This window comes from Manis pentadactyla, chromosome 14 (genome assembly GCF_030020395.1).
Source record: "Manis pentadactyla isolate mManPen7 chromosome 14, mManPen7.hap1, whole genome shotgun sequence".
In the NCBI taxonomy this organism is placed as follows: domain Eukaryota; kingdom Metazoa; phylum Chordata; class Mammalia; order Pholidota; family Manidae; genus Manis; species Manis pentadactyla.
In genome coordinates this window covers 24,798,563-24,819,909 of record NC_080032.1, presented here as the reverse complement: position 1 = coordinate 24,819,909, position 21,347 = coordinate 24,798,563, and the positions used below count along the sequence as shown (strand labels likewise).

Genomic DNA, 21,347 nt, shown 5'->3' with positions numbered 1-21,347 from the left:
AGGCCCGAGTATGCCACTCATTTTGGCCTTGGCAAGCACCACCTAGGACACTGGCTGCCCTAAAGAATCAGGACCAAATCACCAGGAGTACCTGGGAGCAGAGGCCCACCAGTGAGCAAGTGAGTCATCAGGTTTCTTAGCAACAAACAGACCATGAAAAGAATGAGCTATGAGAGGCAGTGAGACCTTGGAGGCAGTGACAGATGAGTAGAGGAGTTGAGGGGAACCAGCAGGAGTGTCAGCCCACAGCCAGGGCAGGAGTTTGACAGCGTGGATGGCACATCTTCTCACCTGTGGTGGTGCTGGTGGACGTAGATGGTGTGTCACTGGGAGCCTGCAGTGACCCTGGCTCGGGGCCAGGCCCTGGGCAAGGGAGGGGTTGTGCCGCTTGCCTTCGGTACTCAGGACACTGTCTGCACACAATGTACGGCTGGCTGCAAGGAAAATACACACTGAGCTGGAGTGTGGGAGAGTGGGGAGATACCTGCTCTCGTGGACGTGGTAGTGGCAACCATGGCCCCAGCCCCAGTGATGAGACAAGACTTAAGCCCCTGGGCCTGGTGGCACCTTCTCCCCCTTCATGCCTCAGCTCTGTAGCATCTGCTGCCACCCAGTGTGTGCTAAGGGGAAAGATGGCACAACTCCACTGGGTGCCCTGCCAGTGCTCCCCCAGACCAGCAGCAGTCAGGGAGCTCTGCTCTGTCTCCACGTGAGGCAGGACACACTCTTGCTCGTTCCCTACTAGGCGAGCTGTGAATTGTGTCCAGAGGGGCATTCTGGACTGTCACTTTGGGAACCCAGGAAAAATCTGTCCTTTGTTAAAATTAGAACAAATTGCACCAAGGCTGGATGGTGGTGTCTTCACAGAGCTTTCCAACTGGCCGGCAAAAGCCCTTGCCATCTGGGTTTATGCACTTCAGCTGAGCTTTCAAAAACTGCAGACAGTAAAAATGAGTCCGCAGGAAAATTGTACATTGACTCTTCACTCACCCTGGAGAACACTTGCCTGAGCCTGCCACCGAGGCAGAAACCAGCAAGGGAGGAACTAGTGAGACCTGGCCAGAAGACACAGTGAAAAGATGCCCAACCTCATTTGTAATAAAATCTGTAAATGGGGATGAGGTGAGCATCTCTTTCCACAGAGCACCAACAGGGGTTCCTGACACCCCTGAGCACACCTCCAGGAGTGTCATCACCAGGACTTCCTGACGGGCATTTACTGACACACATCAGAAGACCAGCAAGTGTCATCCCAGTCACTGTGACCTGACCATCCCACCCCCCTGCTCATCTCCATGATGTAACTCGGTGTGTGCTGTGAACGGCAGGTTGCTGGCTGCATGCTGCAGCCCTGCTTCTCAGTTGAGCACACTGGAAACATGACAAACTAATATGTACAGTATGGACATCTTAAAGTATTTGCTTGCACTACATTCTACTTTGTTAAGGAAAGTATGTATGACTAAATATATGAGCAGCCAGATGGATATACAATAAAACGTTCACAGTAAAGTGAATTTTGGTTTTCCTCTTTTGCTTGAACATTGCTAAATTTTTTGAAAAGAAACAGATAATATACATCTTGGAGTTTTGGTTTTTGTCTTTTTAAATATGACCTCCACCCAAAATTCAGACCCTGGACTTCTTAGTAAGGAAACATCAGCATTTTCTAACAGATAAAATGAGGTCTCCTAGGACTGCATCCTCTCAGCCCAGTGACCATGGCTTTTCTGCGATCTGACCCTGTCAAATGATATGATCACTAGGTAAGCTACAGAGAGGAAGTGTGCTCATCTAAAATCATGATTTTGTCATAGCCAATGAATCAGGGCGCTTGATGAGGAGTCAGTGAATACCAGCAACTATTGTGGCCATTTCACAATAGATGCGTGTCAACTCAACATCTCTTCATTCTGTATATCTTAAACTTATGTAGTGCTGTATGTCACTTACATCTCAGTGTAACTGCAAAAAAATACAGATAAACAAAAAATAATAAATGCTCCATGTACACCTAAAAAAAAAAAGGTGTGTGTGGGGGACACAGGGCAGTAAGTCCTCCTCATAGTTACCTACGTGGGCAACTGTCCTCAGCACCTGCTCCATCCGCGCCACACTCAAGGTAGATGACATCACTACCCAACTTCACATATAAGTGAGCCAAGACCATCAAGGAGCTGGGCTGCTCAGTGCAAAACCTGGACACAGACCCTGTGCTGCCCATGAGCTCTGCTCCACTGTGAGCCAGGTGAAGCCTCACCTAACATCTGAGGATTCACTGTCCACATCTGACAGCTCCAGTAGGTCCTCGGAACTCCCTTCCTCATCAGAGAAAGACCTCCTGACTTTGGGCTGCAGCATATCTTGAGTGATTTTGTTCTTGGCAGCCATGCTCCGCACATCTTCCTCGCTGCGACTCTTGTCTAGAATTCAAAGGACATGGCTCTGCTGGCTGGTGGCCCTCGGGAAGACCTACCACAGTATCCCACAACTGGGTGGCTTGCCCCACTTACCTGGGTGCTGGAGAAGGTATGCCTCCACCAGGTTGTTGAGGATGTGGTTTTTACAGATCCTCTCGACTGGACAGCGGCAGGTGGGGCACAGGGTGGAGCGCTCCATCCAGCCTGAGTAGCAGGCTGCGCAGAAGGTATGCATGCAGGGCTGCAGGCTGGGGGTATAAGGACAGGTCTTCAGATGCCCCTGTGGTGCACTCAGATGGAGTGCTTGCCCATCAACCCACTGTAGTCCCCGAGACACCAGGGCACAAGGGGCACAGCCTGCCTAGAAAGCAAGAAGCAGGGGCCCTGGGTCATACTGCCTTATTCCCAGGAGGACATGGCCTTGCTCAGGTAGAGGGTCGGTTACAACATAGAGAAGAGAACCACTACCCTCCCACCAAGTTCTCTCGACTCAGCAGATCTTCCAGTCCGAGTTTCACAGGTGCCATAGCTGTTCATGTGGCCTCACTGCTGGCAGGGCTGGCATCCTAGGCTAACACATCGGGAATGCCACTTGCCTTCCACAACCCACCCGAGAAACAGTCCCTGTGAAAACATAGCATTCAGCCTAAACGACTTTAAATCAGTCCCTGTTAAGTAAAATAAACCAGAGGCCATAGAGTAACCTGTGTTCCAGAGGGGACAGGAGAACAGAGTGACTTTAGGAACATGAGAACAGAGGCCATGAGTGTAGAAAGTGCCTGCATTTAAGTTGAAATTCAGACAGGCTCTAAGTTCCCACCGAAAAGCAAGGAGAGGGTTCTCCCTAAGCTACTCCTAGGATCTTCATTCTCCTCTATTACGCTTCCTTAACTAGGAAACATTCACAACTCCATACAGTTCACTTAAGTATGAGGCAGACTAGGCCCCTTACCAGTCCTAACTCGAGTCCACTGGGCCACAGTCTCATGGGTTCTTCCAATGCCTCAGTCACCAGAGCCATGTTTTTAGCTTGTTGACCAAGTAAGTAAAATGACAATAGTAACCTCAGTGGCCTGGACCCACCTGACCCAGAGGGATGCTTCCCACTATGTTACCAGTGGGGCTCCCCACAGGCCTTCCTGGTGGACATGTACCTCACACAGTCATGCAGCAGGTCCTGGCAGATGATACATGTGAGTGTCTCCTCCATCTTATCTGGCTTCATAGCTGCAGCTCTGACATCTTTCAGGGCAGGAGTGTCTCTACACTGGTCTGTAACCAACACAGGCAGGTTCAGGCCAGGCTCGCCATCTGAGAGAGAAAGGGATTTGCTCTGATCATCACAGCCAAGGAGGAAACAGACATGTGGTCTTTCTGTTGTACAGACTCTTAACCGATGGGCAGAAGACACAACCCTTACCATTTCCAAATTTCAAAGGGCATTTTTAAGGAGGCCCCAAATAAGTCTCATATTCCAGTATGCTTTTGTTTTAGAAGAATAGTTAATGACATATAAAAAAAAATGTTCAGGATACATAGTTAAGAGATAAAGGCCAGTTGTCAAACAGTATTTGTATATAATATCATTTTATCATTTTTGATTAAAAAGACGTGACTCATGTATACACAAAAGTGCTGGAAGGTATAGACTCTGAGAGATGTTACCAGGAGCTTTAAAATATTTTCCCTTTTCTTCTGCTGGTGTGTTTTAATTTTTCTGTCATGCTCATGTGTTGCTTATTACTGGTTTTTAATTGAAGAAATACTATTTAACAGAAAACAAAAGCAGCCGCCATCTGCCCCAGACCCTCCTCACCTTCTACCTCCCTCCTCTGAGGAACTACTTTCGTGTCTTTAGCTGTTCCTTCTGGTACGGCCCTCCATGTTTCTGAACTGTAATGCTATGCTTCGGCTGATTGATTTTAGACATCATCTCCTGACATCTATTAAGGTAGAGAAGTATTTTGCTCCCTGGACTCCCTTCCCAATACTATGATGACACAATTATATGTTCAGTGCACTGTACTTAGGTTATGCCTAAGGACTCACTGCTGAGAAAACAGAATACTCTAATCTTTTTGCTTGTACGATTTTTTTACTGGAGTTAAAAATGGCTTTATTTCTATACTTTCAAAATGTACCCATTGCCCATTCTTTCCATGTCCTCCCCAAGCTGATCAGTTCAGTTTTCTGTTAAATTTCTGTCCCCCAGGCCCTCCCTCCTGAGCCTGTCACATGCCCCCAACTGCAGGCTATTCTCAGGCCATGCAGCCACTGTCCTACCACACATTCCAAAATATTTTCTACAATCTTTTTAACTTAGGCTTTTAAAGTGTATGTTTTTCTCTAGAACACCCTTAAGGTTTAAACTATTCCTTAGAGATAACATTTTTAAAAACTGGTTGTGATATCAGAACAGGACTGCAATTCAGAATGCATTGTTTCCAAGAGTATATCCTAGTAGTAAAGACAGTTTGATCCCAATGATGTAAACAGGAGAGAAAAGGCCCATAAAATGCTCAGGCACCACCAGTGTCAGCCTGAGACTGTGTCCTCATGCTTCTACAGAAGGTGGGGTCCCATGGGAGCAGATCAGACAGCCCCACTGGGGACCCAAGGTGCTCCCAAGAGGCCCAAGGATACACAAAACCATAAAATTCTGACCTCCTTTCATTCTCTTCTGAACAGGCTCCAAATCCTCCTGCTCCTGGGGTTCCTGGGGTTCTGAGAGAGAAAAGGATGCTCCCTCTCTATCTGGGAGAGCCAAAGGGAAGTCAGAGAGGTCATCACGTGCCTCGGATGAACCACACCTTTTTGGGGAAACACATACACCTCTGGAGCCTGTGAAGGGACAATGAGAGAGGTTCTGATTCACCTGCCTGAATGGGGTGTAGGGGGCAGTGTCACTGATTCAAACTAGGTGCAGGTAACCCACAGTGCTATATTTTAAGAGTAACACATGCTTACTAAAATATTCATCCCACCACATTTCTCAAATGTGTTTGTGTCACTGCTGTGCTCAGTGGAGCTGGGGGCAAGCAGCACTGTGCAGAGATGTCTGTGATGGAGATCAGCTCTTGAACATTGTCTAATATAGGGCCAATCCACATGCCAGTAGTCATAACACATACACTGTGCTGCAAATAGTGTTAGCACAGAGGTCCATGTAGAGTAGAGACATTCAGAGATGTGGACTGCGGGCCTCAGAATGCAAGGAGACAGATCCAGAGGAAATGGCGATGGTGACAGGAAGGAGAGAGTCACCACAGTGAAGCACTGACTCACATAAGAAGCTAGAGTCACAAACTTTACATGAACTCAGCAGAAAGGGAAGGGAACTTCCTAGAAACCTTTATCTTTAATAAAGACCTAGATCATAAGATCATACAGGCATACCTTACTTTATTGCACTTCACAGATATTATGTTTTTTACAAATTGAAGGTTTGTGGCAACCCTGCGTCAGGCAAGTCTATCAGCACCATTTTTCCAACAGCCTTTGCTCACTTCATGTTTCTGTATCACATTTCAGTAATTCTCACAATATTTCAGACTTTATTATTCTGTGATCGTGATCTGTGATGAGTGACTAAGACTTGCTGAAACCTGAGAAGATGGTTAGCATTTTTAAATTAAAGTATGTACACTGTTTTTAAAACATAATGCTATTGGGAATCTCGGGATTAAAGATGGCAGCGTGAGAGGTAAGACAGAGGCTTCCTCCGAAAACCACATATAATACAAAAATATAATTAATACAACAAATCCTGAAAGAGCAACAGGAAAGAGGACTGTACAAGACTGCAAACACCTGGAGAAAAGAGCAGACCTCACAGAAAGGGCTCACAGAAAGACCACAGCCGTAGCCCAGTGGGACCAAAGCCCTTCCTCCACCCCAGCTCACTGGTTGGAGGAAGAGAAACGGAGCAGGAAGGGAGTGGAGGCCTGGGACTGCTGAATACCTAACTCCGGGGATCTGCTCTGGGAGCACAAACCTACATTTCATGGTGCTTTCACAATACTCTCGTGATTAGGGGATTGGAAACCTAAGACAGGCAGAATTCCTGGAGAGACTGAGATTTCAGCTGCTTTTGGAAAGCAGGGATCTGTATCCAGCTTCTCTGGGACAAAAGAAAGGCGGGCAGTCTGAGAGACTTCCTAACAAGGAAGCCCTTAGCAAGAGGGCTGTTAAAGGTGCAAGGATTGCACAGAGCTTACTGCTCACGAGAAAGGACAGGTAGACAAAATTGTTTGGGTGCACTCTGCTCAGCAGGTTGGGAGCTTTCACAATTTCCAGGTGCTCCAGTTCCCTGGCTGGCTACACAGCTCCAAGGACCCCTCCGTGATAGGTAGCCTACTGCGCCTTTCTCCCGGCCAGCCCCACCTGGCTCGCAAGCCAGCAAACCCTACCCTGGCTGGCGTTAGGCCAGCCTGAGGGAAGATCTGTCTACAGCAACTACAAACGCAAAGCATAGAGGCTTATACCTGTGTGCTCAGCCCACTGGTTCAGGCAGTGGAGACAGGCATTGTGGCCGGGAAGCAGGAAACAGCTCTTTCTTCCCCCCCAGGCACAAATACCACTCCCCTGTGACCCCCGACATTACTTCAGGGGCTGAGCAGCTCCAGAGAGTAGAGTTTCTGGACACAAGAGAGCACCATATACAAATATAAAACGCCAAAAGAACCTGGTACAGAGTAAAATTAATATAACTCCTGAGAAAGATGACATGGACATCATGACTCTTCCTGAAAGGGAGTTCAAAATAAAAACCATTAACATGCTCATGGAGATATGGAAAGTTATTCAAGAACTCAGGAATGAATTCCGGTTGGAGATCCAATCATTGAAGAGCACGATGGAGGGTATTAAAAGCAGATTGGATATGGTGGAGGAGACAATAAATGAAATAGAAACTAGAGAAGAGGAATACAAAGAAGCTGAGGCACAGAGAGAAAAAAGAATCTCTAAGAATAAAAGAATATTGAGAGAACTGTGTGACCAATCGAAACGGAACAACATTCGCATTATAGGGGTACCAGAAGAAGAAGAAGAAGAGAGAGAAAGGGATAGAAAGTGTCTTTGAGGAGGTAATTGCTGAAACTTCCCTAATCTGGGGAAGGAGATAGTCTCTCAGGCCATGGAGGTGCACAGATCTCCCAACACAAGGGACCCAAGGAAGACAACACCAAGACACAGAGTAATTAAAACGGCAAAGATCAAGGATAAGGACAGACTATTAAAAGCATCCAGAGAGAGAAATAAGATCACATACAAAGGAAAGCCCATGAGGCTAATATCAGACTTCTCGGTAGAAACCTTACAGGCCAGAAGGGAGTGGCATGATATATTTAATGCAATGAAGCAGAAGGGCCTGGAACCAAGATTAGTTTATCCGGTGACATTATCATTAAAATTTGAAGGAGGGATTAAACAATTTCCACATAAGCAAAAGCTGAGAGAATTTATCTCCCACAAATCATCTCTACAGTCTATTTTGGAGGGACTGCTATAGATGAAAGTGTTCCTAAGGTTTAATAGCTGGCACCAGAGGTAATAAAACCACAGTAAAGAAAGTAGAACAGCTAATTACTAAGCAAATGCAAAATTAAATTAACTATTCCCAAAGTCAACCAAGGGATAGACAAAGAGTACAGAATATGATACCTAATACATAAAGAACAGAGGAGGAAGGAAAAGGAGGAGAAAAAGAAAAGAACCTTTAGATTGTGTTTGTAATACCATATTGAGTGAGTTAAGTTAGATTCTTAAATAGTAAGGAAGTTAACCTTGAACCTTTGGTAACCATGAATCAAAAGTCTGCAATGGCAATAAGTACATACCTATCTATAATCACCCTAAATGTAAATGAACTGAATGCACCAATCAAAAGACATAGAGTCACTGAATGGACAAAGAAACAAGACCCATCTATATGTTGCCTTGAAGAGCCTCACTTTAAACCAAAAGACATACACAGACTAAAAGTGAAGGGATGGAAAAAGATATTTCATGCAACTAATAGGGAGAAAAAAGCAGGAGTTGCAGTACTTATATCAGACAAAATAGACTTCAAAACAAAGAAAGTCACAAGAGACAAAGAAGGACATTACATAATGATAAAAGGGTCAATCCAACAAGAAGATATAACCATTATAAATATCTATGTGCCCAGCACAGGAGCACGTACATATCTGAAACAAATATTAACTGAATTAAAAGGGGAAATAGAATGCAATGCATTCCACTCTAGGAGATTTCAACACTCCACTCACTCTGAAGGACAGATCAACCAGACAGAAAATAAGTAAGGACACAGAGGCACTGAACAACACATTAGAACAGATGGATCTAACAGACATCTACAGAACTCTACACCCAAAAGCAGCAGAATACACTTTCTTCTCAAGTGCACATGGAACATTTTCAAGAATACATAATATACTAGGCCACAAAAAGAGCCTCAGTAAATTCAAAAAGATTGAAATTGTACCAACCAGTTTCTCAGACCACAAAGGTATGAAACTAGAAATAAATTATGCAAAGAACATGAAAAATCCCACAAACACATGGAGGCTTCACAACATGCTCCTAAACAACCAATGGATCAATGACCAAATAAAAATAGAGATCAAGCAATATATGGAGACAAATGACAACAATAATTCAACACCACAAAATCTGTGGGATGCAGCCAGGGCATGCTAGGAGGAGAGTATGTTGCAATACAGGCCTACCTCAGGCAAGAAGAACAATCCCATATAAGCAGTCTAAACTCACAATTAATGAAACTAGAAAAAGAAGAACAAATGAGGACCAAAGTCAGTAGAAGGAGGGACACAATAAAGATTAGAGCAGAAATAAATAAATTCGAGAAGAATAAAACAATAGAAAGAATCAATGAAAGCAAGAGCTGGTTCTTCGAGAAAATAAACAAAATAGATAAACCCCTGGCCAAACTTATCAAGAAAAAAAGAGAGTCTACACACATTAATAAAATCAGAAATGAGAAAGGAAAAATCACTATGGACACCACAGAAATACAAAGAAAAAGAATTATTAGTGAATACTACAAAAAATTATATGCTAACAAACTGGATAACCTAGAAGAAATGGACAGCTTTCTAGAAAAATACAAACTTTCAAGGCTGACCAAGGAAGAAACAGAAAATCTGAATAGACCAATTACCAGCAACAAAACTGAACTGGTAATCAAAAAACCACCTAAGAACAAAACCCTGGACCAGATGGCTTCACTGCTGAATTTTATCAAACATTTAGTGAATATCTAATACCCATTCTCCTTAAACTTTTCCAGAGTAGAAGAAGAAGGAATGCTTTCAAATTCATTCTATGAGGCCAGCATCACTCTAATACCAAAACCAGGCAAAGACACCACAAAAAAAGAAAATTACAGACCAATATCCCAGATTAACATAGATGCAAAAATACCCAACAAAATATTAGCAAACCGAATTCAAAAATACATCAAAAAGACCATCCATCATGATCAAGGAGGACTCATCCCAGGGATGCAAGGATGGTACAACATTTGAAAATCCATCAACATCATCTACCACATCAACAAAAAGAAGGACAAAGACCAAATGATCACCTCCATAGATGCTGAAAAAGCATTCGACAAAATTCAACATCCATTCATGATAAAAACTCTCAACAAAATGGGTATAGAGGGCAAGTACCACAACAAAATAAAGGCCATATAGGAGAAACCCACAGCCAACATTACACTTGACAGCGAGAAGCTGAAAGCTTTTCCTTTAAGATCGGGAACAAGACAAGGATGTCCACTCTCCCCACTGTTATTCAACATAGTACTGGAGGTCCTAGCCACAGCAATCAAACACAAAGAAATAAAAGGCATCCAGATTGGCAAGGAAGAAGTTAAACTGTCCCTCTTTGCAGATGACATGATATTGTCATAAAAAACGCTAAAGAATCCACTCCAAAACTACTAGATCTAATATCTGAATGTAGCAAAGTTGCAGGATACAAAATGAATACACAGAAATCTGTGGCATTCCTATACACTAATGATGAACTAGCAGAGAGAGAAATCAGGAAAACAATTCCATTCAAAGTTGCATCAAAAAGAATAAAATACCTAGAAATAAACCTAATGAAGGAAGTGAAAGACCTATACTCTGAAAACGAAAAGACACTCATGAGAGAAATTAAAGAAGATACCAATAAATGGAAACACATCCCATGCTCATGGATAGGAAGAATTAATATTGTCAAAATGGTCATCCTACCTAAAGCAATCTACAGATTCAATGCAATCTTTATCAAAATACCAACAGCATTCTTCAAAGAACTAGAGAAAACCGTCCTAAAATTCATATGGAACCACAAAAGACTTCAAATAGCCAAAGCAATCCTGAGAAGGAAGAATAAAGCTGGGAGGATTATGCTCCCCAACTTCAAACTCTACTACAAAGCCACAGTAATCAAGAAAGTTTGGTACTGGCACAAGAACAGAGCCACAGACCAGTGGAACAGAATAGAGACTCCAAACATTAACCCAAACATATATGGTCAATTAATATACAATAAAGGAGCCATGGACATACAATGGGGAAATGATAGCCTCTTCAACAGCTGGTGCTGGCAAAACTGGACAGCTACATGCAAGAGAATGAAACTGGATTATTGGTTAACCCCATACACAAAAGTAAACTAGAAATGGATCAAAGACATGAATGTAAGTCATGAAACCATAAAACTCTTAGAAGACAACATAGGCAAACATCTCCTGAATATAAGCATGAGCAACTTCTTCCTGAACCCATCTCCTTGAGAAAGGGAAACAAAAGCAAAAATGAACTCATGGGACTACATCAAACTAAAAAGTTTCTGTACAGCAAAGGACACCATCAACAGAACAAAAAGGCATCCTACAGTATGGGATAATATATTTGTAAATGACATATCTGACAAGGGGTTAACATCCAAAATATATAAAGAACTCACACGCCTCAACACCCAAAAAGCAAATAACCCGATTAACAAATGGGCAGAGGATATGAAGACAGTTCTCCAAAGAAGAAATTCTGATGGCCAACAGACACATGAAAAGATGCTCCACAGCACTAATCATCAGGGAAATGCAAATTAAAACCACAGTGAGATATCACCTCACACCAGTAAGGATGGCCAGCATTGAAAAGACTAAGAACAACAAATGCTGGCAAGGATGCGGAGAAAGGGGAACCGTCCTACACTGCTGGTGGGAATGTAAGCTAGTTCAACCATTGTGGAAAGCAATATGGAGGTTCCTCAAAAAACTAAAAATAGAAATACCATTTGACCCAGACCCAGGAATCCCACTCCTTGGAATTTACCCAAAGAATATAACTTCTCAGATTCAAAAAGACATATGCACCCCTATGTTTATCACAGCACTTTTTACAATAGCCAAGATATGGAAGCAACCTAAGTGTCCATCAGCAGATGAATGGATAAAGAAGAGGTAGTACATATACACAATGGAATACTATTCAGCCGTAAGAAAGAAACAAATCCTACCATTTGCAACAACATGGATGGAGCTGGAGGACATTATGCTCAGTGAAATAAGCCAGGTGGAGAAAGACAAGTGCCAAATGATTTCCCTCATTTGTGGAGTATAACAATGAAGCAAAACTGAAGGAACAAAATGGCAGCAGACTCAGACTCCAAGAAGGAACTAGTGGTTACCAAAGGGGAGGGGTGTGGGAGGGCGGGTGGGGAGGGAAGGAGAAGGGGATTGAGGGATATTATGGTTTAGTACACATGGTGTGGGGGATCACAGGGAGAACAGTGTACCACACAGAAGGTACATAGAGAATCTGTGGCATCTTGCTGCACTGATGGACAGTGACTGCATTGGGGTATGGGTGGGGACTTGATAATATGGGTAAATGTAGTAATCACATTGTTCTTTCATGTAAAACTTTCATAAGAGTGTATATCACTCATACTTAATAAAAAATTTAAAGAAAAAACAAAAACATAATGTTATTGTACATTGAATAGACTCCAGTATAGTAGAGACATCACTTTTTTTTTTGGAAATAAGATACACATTTTATTTGAAGTTGCATGGTCAGGGAGTAATAGTTCAAATAATTAAAGAAAGTTGGGGCTGATTGTGAATCCCTACTCTGGTCTACATCTTTACAGAGTCTAATACTGTGACCACCAGTTTCTAGAAATAATTATTTGCTTTTGCATCCAGTCAAGCACTTTTATAACTTTTTCCTCTTCTTAGTAGGGACATAACTTTTATTATGTACTGGGAAATCAAAAAATTCACTTGACTCACTTTACTGCAATATTCATTTTACTGCAGTGGTTTGGAGGCAAACCACAATTTCTCCAAGATATGCCTGCATTATAATCAGTATTTAATCTATTATATTCAAATGGTGCTATTTCTTTGAAAAGTAAAGTAATTGGTTTACAGTAGCTGAAAGAAAATTTTTTTGGAGCAAATTAGCTCGTATACTAAGAAAAAAAGAGGCAACTTCCTAGGTAGGCACCTGGCTCTAGTTGTCACTCCCCTATAGTCTCAAGGGCCTTCTGGGCTCAATGGGTTTCCCATTCCAGAATGTTTATAACGATGGCACCTCTCTGACAGGCTGATCAATGGTTAAGAATTAATTTTAATGTTTGATACTCCATCTCACATACTTAGGAAGTGCTCAGTAAGCATTAATGTGATTATTTTGTTAATATACATACTCTTATGCATACAGGTAGAAAAATGTCCCAAAGTTTATACAACTGGAACTAAGCGTTCCATCTGAACAATTTGCTTAGAGCATGGTTTTTCCTAATTTATGCTCTTATTTTTTTAATCACACAGGTAATATACGAATACATTGCCCTTTCATGGCAAATACTCCATCGCATATAGGTGTGTGTGTGTACCACATTTCCTTTATCCATTCACCCACCGATGGACACCTAGGTTGTTGCCATGTCTTTGCTACTGTGACTAATGCTGTAATGAACATAGGAATGCAGATATTCCTTCTAGATACAGTTTTCATTTATTTTGGATAAATACCCAGGAGTAGAATTGCTGGGCCTTACAGTAGCTCTGTGTTTCGTGTTCTGAGCACCCTCCACTGCTTTCCACAGAAGCTGCCCAGTTCACATTCTCACCGGCAGTGCACAAGGGTTCCCTTTATTTCATGTCCTCACCCGCACTTGTTATCTTGTCTTTTTGATGCATTCCTGACAGCGTGAGACAAATCTCCTGCAGCTCTGATTTGCACTTCCCTGACATTAATGATGTTGGTGAGCCTCTTTTCCTGTACCTTTTGATTTTCTGTATGATTTCATTGGAGAAACGTCTATTTAGGTCTTCTGCCCAAAGTAAGAATGAGAGAGCAAGCATTCTGGGGATGAATAAAATTATCTCAAAACTAGGTGAAGGAGGCTATAAAACTTCCCTAAAGTTCATTAGAGAGCTTAATAAAAAGGAAGAAATACCATTTTTCTGGGTATTGTAAAAATGTCAGTTCTCCCCAAATCAAAATCTCAAAAACACTTAAAAAAAAAAACTTGAAAAGGTAATTCTAAAGATAATCTGGAAGAACAACATAGGACAGTAGCTAAGAAAGTAAACTAAAAACATTAATAGTGTATAGTGTGATCTAATTTAGAAATATATATATATACACATATATTCTATGTCATAACAATATCTACCAGGAAACATTCACTCATACTATACCTAGATGATCTGAATTTTTCTAGTGACCAGGGAGGAAGGTAAATATTTAATTTATGTAAGTGTATGTACAAGTGGTTTCAAATAATATACTACTCTGATGAGTCTCGAAAACATCATGCTGAGTGAAAGAAGCCAGACCCAAAGGCCATGTAGTGTGTGATTTCTTTTATATGAAATGCCCATAATGGGCAAATCCAGAGGCAGAAGGCAGATCAATGGCTGCTGGGAATGGGAACTGATTGCTTATGGGTGTGGAGTCTCCTTTTGGGGTGATGAAAATGTTCTGGAATTAGATAGCTACACAACACTGAATATAGTAAAAAACTACTGCAGGTTATTTTTATGGTATATGAATTATATCTTAATAAAACTATAAAAAATACCACAATACTATAGTCCCTGACCTTCAGTATTTCTCTGGAGGGAACAAGAATATTTACTACTCAGAAATCTTACTACTGAGAGCCTGTAGCCTGATGCCACCTCTGCATTCCTTAGTGGCTCATGTGTCTCTATAACAATATAGGTCATGATTAGTGAACAAAAACCCATGCAGACCACCCCGGATCCCCATCTCACCAGAGCTGGAGAGTGGCACTCGCCCAGCAGGGGCAGGCTCCATGGAAGAAGTAGAGACCCTGAGGATGAGGTCTGTTGTCGATGTGGATGGCTGTGGTTCCTCAAAGCACACCTGAGTGGCTGGTAAGGATGGGAGGAACTGGGGGTTGTCACCTCGCCCTACACCTGAGGTATCTTTGGTCATGTGGAACACGTTTTCCTTATCAGCTTCTGTAAGCAGGAGGGAGCAGAAGCATCTCCTCAGGGCCCAGATGGGGTGTACTGCTTCAGGCAGACAATCCCGGTCAAAGGCTGTCATCTAGGAACCCACAGCCCCCCATACCAACTGCATTGCTGTGACCTCACTTACCAAGGGAGTCTTGTGTTATGCCTCGCTCTTCATTTAAAGATTCATAGAGGTATGCCACATCTAAAAGGAAATCACAGTGGGCGGCAGTGAGAACAGCTCAGCACAGAGAACAACTCACTTGTCTCTTCCTTCCCTCCCGCCTCTTCAGGCCCTTTGCTCTGCTAACCATTTTGACTTATCAGCTAGTAAAAATTCACCAGTTTAAGGGATTTTAAAACAAATGATCCAAAACATCTTAGCAAACTTTAAAATAATAAGCCTTAGGAAAAACGTGTGGAGTCAGGAGGCAGACCAAGGGAAGGCAGAGGATAAAGGTGAGAAACCCATGCCTTGCTCATCATTTCCAACTCCCAGAAGGAGAAGACACTTGATCCTTCCATCCTGTGGCCAGGGCCTGGCTTTGATCAGGCTGAAGAGAATGCTCCTCCCTTCCTGTTTTGGGGGTAACCTTCTGAAGACTCCCTTAATGATCCCTGCTCTGTACAAACACAGACAACGACACCCAGACCTAGAAAAGCCTTAATCCACTCTAACCTTTGCTGGCTCCAGTAGAGTCTCCAAAAGCCAAACCACAGGGCCTTGAGTCCCCTACTATTGGTATGACTCCCCACAACTCTGATTTCTTCCATCCACTAGTAACCTAACCTGCCCCACTCACTTCTCCTTGGCTGCCATTTTGCGATTCATGGCTCATGGCCATGCGGTATTTTTGAAAACTGGTGGGCTCAGACTGCAAAGCCAACACCCCCACACTTCAACAGACACTACTCATACCAAGCATCCATACAAGCATGAAAGGGAGTGTAGCTAACACTGACATTCCTGCAGGAAAGATCTACTTTGAGATTCTGCTTCCATGATGCTTCCTAGCCACCAAACGCACTGGTGTGTCCACCCCTGTACCTTCCCCTCTTACTGTGTTCTGGTTCATTCTTCCTGTACACCAAGTAGATGACATCCCCGGTCTGTAAAGGGCAAGTCTGCTTCTTAACAACCGTCAGCTTGTTAATTACTGTCCCATTGGTGCTGTAGAAACAACAAAAATGCAATTTATCTTGCTTAAAACAACTTGGAGCTAAAATTTTCTTTTTCTACTACCACTAGGAAAGCAGTTCAGTATTACCATTTTGAAAACGATAAAACACTCATAAGAATGATGCAAATTTTTTACGGGGCACACATACAAATGCTACTTTACAATTCTCTTAAGATAAAGCTTGCCTGTTGCCCCCTTACTGACAGCTGAACAAGCAACCAAATGGTCTTGTCAAGTATTAACATTGCTGTTCCAACAAGACATTCTCCTTCATGTGCCTCCTATCAGACCCTGGACTTCCACTAGCACAATGTGCTTTGACCTCCAGCTTCCCTCCTGCTCCTGTGCAGTTCTTTGCAGACCCACTCCTCCCTCTGGTCGGCACGAATGAGGCCAGTCTGTTCCTCAGATGAGTCCGGACAGAAGATGGCATGGTCCCTGCAGTTGTGAGGTTATTCCGGTCAATCAGGGACCACACTGCCAGGTGGGAGATGGAGGGAGTGGCGGGGACAGACAGGAGCCTAAGTCAGGTGGGACAGGAAGCACTTCCCTGAGGAAGGACTCAGAAAATCAGGGGTGGACAACATGCACACTGGGCAAGGGGTGGACAAAACTCAGCAACTAAGCAAACCAACCTGATTTCAGGCACTCACACCACTCACACCTTTACTCTACAGCTTCACCCAAAGGCCCTGGTGGTGAAAAGGGTTTATTTTTACGTGTGAGCAGACTTCCTCTGCTCTGGTTTTCTGTAGAGGCATGTTTCAACAGAGATGTTAAAGGAGATGAATAATTCCGGTTATGCAGTCACTCAGTCTCTGTCCCAGCTACTCAGCTCTGCTGCTGTCCTGTGAAAGCAGTCACAGATAGCCCATAATAAAGGGTGGTGGCCACACCCCAGAAAAACCAGTGGTGCTACCACAGTACCGCCAGGGCCTCTGCTGTCAGACTTTTCCTCACAACCTGTTCTCAAGCTCTTTCTAACCAAAAAGTCCGATTTTGCTTTTCTGCTTCAACATCTTGGATGACTTCACACAGCCCTCAGGCTCAAGTCCAACCCCCCTAGCATGCACGTCATGCATGTCAGGGCCCTTCTGCTCTGGTCTACTGCCCAGCTTTGCCCTCACCACTCACTCTGACCACACAGGGCCTGCTTGGGCCTGTGGGCCTCCGCACCTGTGGTTCCTTCTGCCTGGAACATACCCTTCCTCTCCAGGCACCTCAGGCAAGGAATGCAGTGGCTTCCTGAAGCTGAAAAAGGCAAGCAAGGATTCTCCCTTACAGCCTCCAGAAGGAGCAAGGCCTGCCAGCAACCTTGTTTTTTTTTTTTTTTTAAGTCCGGTGAAGCCTGAGTGGGACTTTGGACCTTCAGAAATGTAAGAAAATAGATTTGTGTTGTTTTAAGCTACTGTTGGTGGTAATTTGCCACAAAAGCCATGGTATTAGGAAGCTAATACCATCTCACAACCCATGTTAGAAAGCAGGTCCTGATGCAGGAAGAGGGCTTTAGAACCAGCTGCTGGTGTACATTGTGCTGAGAAACACTGTACCTAGAAGAGGAAGAGGCACATCCATTCTTTGGAGTAAAACCTAATTCCTAGTCTTCCATCTAAATGGTTAGCTACCAAAGAATCTCATAGCACCTGACCTTTACAAAAATAAATCATCTGGTGGGAAAGACACTTCAAACATACTGCTAGGAAGACATCTGCCACTAGTACTAGGTTTAAAATAGGCACATTCCAGTGCAGCATTCCTTCCCATAAATTCATCCCAAGAAAACAATCAGACATGAATGTAAAGAGTTTTGGCAGTCATTGCCGCGTCATTTGCAATAAGAAAAATCAAAATAATCAATTTCCAGCAGTGAGGGAGCTGACAAGTTATTATATGACAACGATGAAAAAGACAAGCTGGATCTAGACACAGTGACATTTCAAGCACTCTATAAACACTGTAAGTGAAAAAAGGCAGATACATCAACAGTATACATTGTAAAACTTCATTAATGCAAACTAAATACATATGTATTTTTAATGGATGAGTGGGATTTGAAAAGCTTCATACTTTTACATACTATTTATGTTATGTGAGAATGAAAAAAAGGAAGTTTTTTTTATTTGGGGGAAAGAAGTCTAACTTAAATAGGTTTGCAAGAACCAAAAATTTACAACTGCCTTTTTAAAGTCTTATTTCTGAGATATTTTTGCTTTAATTTGAACATTCAAGAAGGGTCAAAGATACCAAAGTGTCACTGAGTATCGCATCCAGCAAGCCAGAAAGTACATTTCCTAATATCGTCAGAACCTAGTGAAATACTACATTATGGAAAATGGGCCTTGTTTCTTTTCTGCAGTCACTGGCTTTAAGTCAATTTCCTAAACTGTAAGAGAAAACAGAAAAGTTCAGAAAGAACTTACCTAGTATCTTCCAGTGACACCTGACCAGATTTTTCATCCACTATAATTTTACAGTGATCTCCAGAGACCAGTTTATTGCTAGGGAACGAAAGGTCACAACCTAAAACAGAGAGGGGGACATGCTGGATGTGACTGTGGGAACCGTGCACAATACCACCCTTTGCTTAACCAAGCATGTGGCTGAGATCATTGTATGCACTTAAGGAGACAACACCTCATCATGCAAGGCACAAAGAAGTTTTTAAAAAGCACTTGTGTTAATCCAAAGTAAAGGAAAAGGGATTGTCTTAAACCTTAAAACTCCCTATTATCTACAGGGTACTCCATCAACACCTCTAGCTACACATCAACTCCTTGGGGACAATTTTACAACATGCACACATATGCAACAAGTCTGTTAAATAATATGGAATGTTAAAAATATCTAAGGGACTTAATTAAGTAACTCTTCAGTATCTTAACATAGGCCTTAATTTCTTCTCTGGATAATCTAAGGTTTTGTAAATCATCACAAAATTGAAGCAGCCACAGAATGTATGACTGAGGAAATTATCACAGGCACATGTACATGTTTAAGAAATTTTAAAACAGAAGGGAGATGCAACTATAGCTGAATACAATCATTATATCCTCATTAAAATCCAGGGGGAAAACATCAAATACTTTCTTCTCTTCTTAAAAGAAAAGTTCTCAGGAGCTTTTAAATATTTAATCACTAATCTTCTTAGAGTAGATTATACTACAGCCACTAGGGTTTATAGCTTTATTTTTTTATTAAAAAAATTTTTTTTTAGTTTGTATTTTTTTTTAATTTTTAATTTTGGTATCATTAATATACAATTACATGAGCAACACTGTGGTTACTAGATTCCTCCCATTAACAAGTCCCCACCACATACCCCATTACAGTCACCGTCCATCAGTGTATTAAGACAGTAGCTTTATTTTTAATAACCAATAGCGGGAAGTAGTACAAATGTCCATCAACTGGTGGTGAATAAACAATCTGGTACGTCGAAATAATGGACTACTACTCAGCAACAAAAAGGAACACATTACCGATACACACAACTGCCAAGGATTAATCTCAAAGACATTATGCCAAGGGAAAGAAGCCAGCCACAAAAGATTGGTGGAACTGCATGATTTCATTTAGATGACATTCTGGAAAAGGCAGAACTATAAGGACATAAATCACATCAGTGTTTGCGAGGAGCTGGGGTTGAAGGGAGGGGACTGACTCCAAAGGCCCACCAGGGAACTTTCTGGGGTGATGGAAATGTTCTTCTGTATCTTGACTTTAGTGGTGATTCCCTTTCTCAAAACTCTCAAAACACCTAAAAGGGGTGAATTTTACCATATGTGAACTATACCTCCATAAACTCAAAGTATTAGAAATCTTATTTGCACAAACATTCTACTTTATGGGAAGTGCTTTGTTACATTTATATAAATATTTCACCTCTGCTTGAGATCTTCCATTGCACAGAGCATAACCACTAGGAGAGTCTCCTTGTAGCCCCAGACCCAGGACTAGTTACTGGAGTGGGTTTTTAACAGGCTTCTCCATACCAAACAACAGTATTCCAATTTGGAACTGAGACACTTTGTGCTAAAATTCTATTTTTGACATATGTCCTGCTTGTCATTCAGTAGGTTAAATCTCTCACATTGTTGGGGCACATTTCTGCCACTCCCTGAGAATGGGAAGCTCTTTGAGGAGGCAAGAGTTCATCTCCCTTCCCACCTGTAAACTCAGCAATCCCTTTTCCCCAAAATAATGTATTTTGTATATAACAGGCACATAATTGTTTTAAAATAAATACAATCAAGTTCTACAACTCTTATGGAATGTTTGTGTCCCCACCAAATTCAAATGTTGAAGCTCTAACCTCCAAAGTGACTATATATAGAGACAGGGTCTTTGAGGGGGCAATAAAGGTTAAATGAGATCATTAGGTAGGCCCATAATCTGATAGGTTTAGTGCTCTTATAAGAACAGAAACAGACAGACACCAGATCGCTCTGTCCAGCATGTGAGGACCGTGAAAAGGCAGCTGTCTGTAATCCAGGAAGAAGGCTCTCACCAGGAAATAAATCGGCTGGTGCCTTGATCTTGGACTTCCCAGACTCCATAACTGTGAGAAATAAATCATTTCTTAAGCTTCCTGGTCTGTAGTATTTTGTTATGGCAGCCTGAACAGATTAATACAGCAACCTTTATGTTTTGCTGCAAATGTTAATATATTCACCAAAATAATTATATTAAGAAGCAGACATACTTTTGCTCCTTATGGTAACATGAAAAAAGATATGATAAGATTGTGTTAATAATCTCCACAGTTACTATATGAGGTAGGTAAAGAGGCATAGAAAGGTCAGGCAGTTTGTCTCCAGGGTTAAGCTTTGCAGAGGGTCTTCACCAAACCTCCTATTATACCAATTAAAGACAATTAATGCAGTTTTCAAAAGTTTCTAGTGATATGTAAACATTTTCAAACTTGTAAAAAAAAAATTAACTTGATATTGGTATTCAAGACTGCCAAAAACAGGTGAAGGTACATCATAAGAGGTAAAATGAAAATGAAACCAAAACACTTGCTTTTAAACAGTATTCTTTCTAATTCTCTTTTTTAAAGTAGAAAGTCACAGTGATAATTTACTAATTTTTAGGCAGACTAGGTATTTTTGTTGGCCTGACCAGTACACTGCTCTTCCTGTAGGAAAGCTACAAGCAAAGTCAAATTACCAGATGATCACTTAGGAGCTTAGACACAGTAAGCATGGAGGTTGAGAGCAC

The 21,347-nt window shown here is 42.1% G+C and overlaps 1 protein-coding gene across 4 annotated transcripts in view; it reads right to left on the bottom strand.

Annotated features, from left to right (window-relative positions):
* CHFR (checkpoint with forkhead and ring finger domains) overlaps window positions 1–21,347 on the bottom strand; it is a 29,439-nt gene that overhangs the window by 7,024 nt on the left and 1,068 nt on the right. For 2 of the 4 annotated variants that reach the window (XM_057491300.1, XM_036921939.2), the window contains exons 2-11: window positions 18,548–18,647; window positions 16,008–16,117; window positions 15,092–15,151; window positions 14,743–14,952; window positions 13,629–13,793; window positions 5,085–5,261; window positions 3,575–3,731; window positions 2,514–2,668; window positions 2,261–2,423; window positions 292–434 (exon numbers count right to left, since the gene is read on the bottom strand). In XM_057491300.1, coding sequence (XP_057347283.1) covers window positions 292–434; window positions 2,261–2,423; window positions 2,514–2,668; window positions 3,575–3,731; window positions 5,085–5,261; window positions 13,629–13,793; window positions 14,743–14,952; window positions 15,092–15,151; window positions 16,008–16,117; window positions 18,548–18,647 — 1,440 coding nt within the window. The remainder of the gene's footprint in view (window positions 1–291; window positions 435–2,260; window positions 2,424–2,513; window positions 2,669–3,574; window positions 3,732–5,084; window positions 5,262–13,628; window positions 13,794–14,742; window positions 14,953–15,091; window positions 15,152–16,007; window positions 16,118–18,547; window positions 18,648–21,347) is intronic. The other 2 variants (XM_036921940.2, XM_036921941.2) reach the window with 2 other exon arrangements.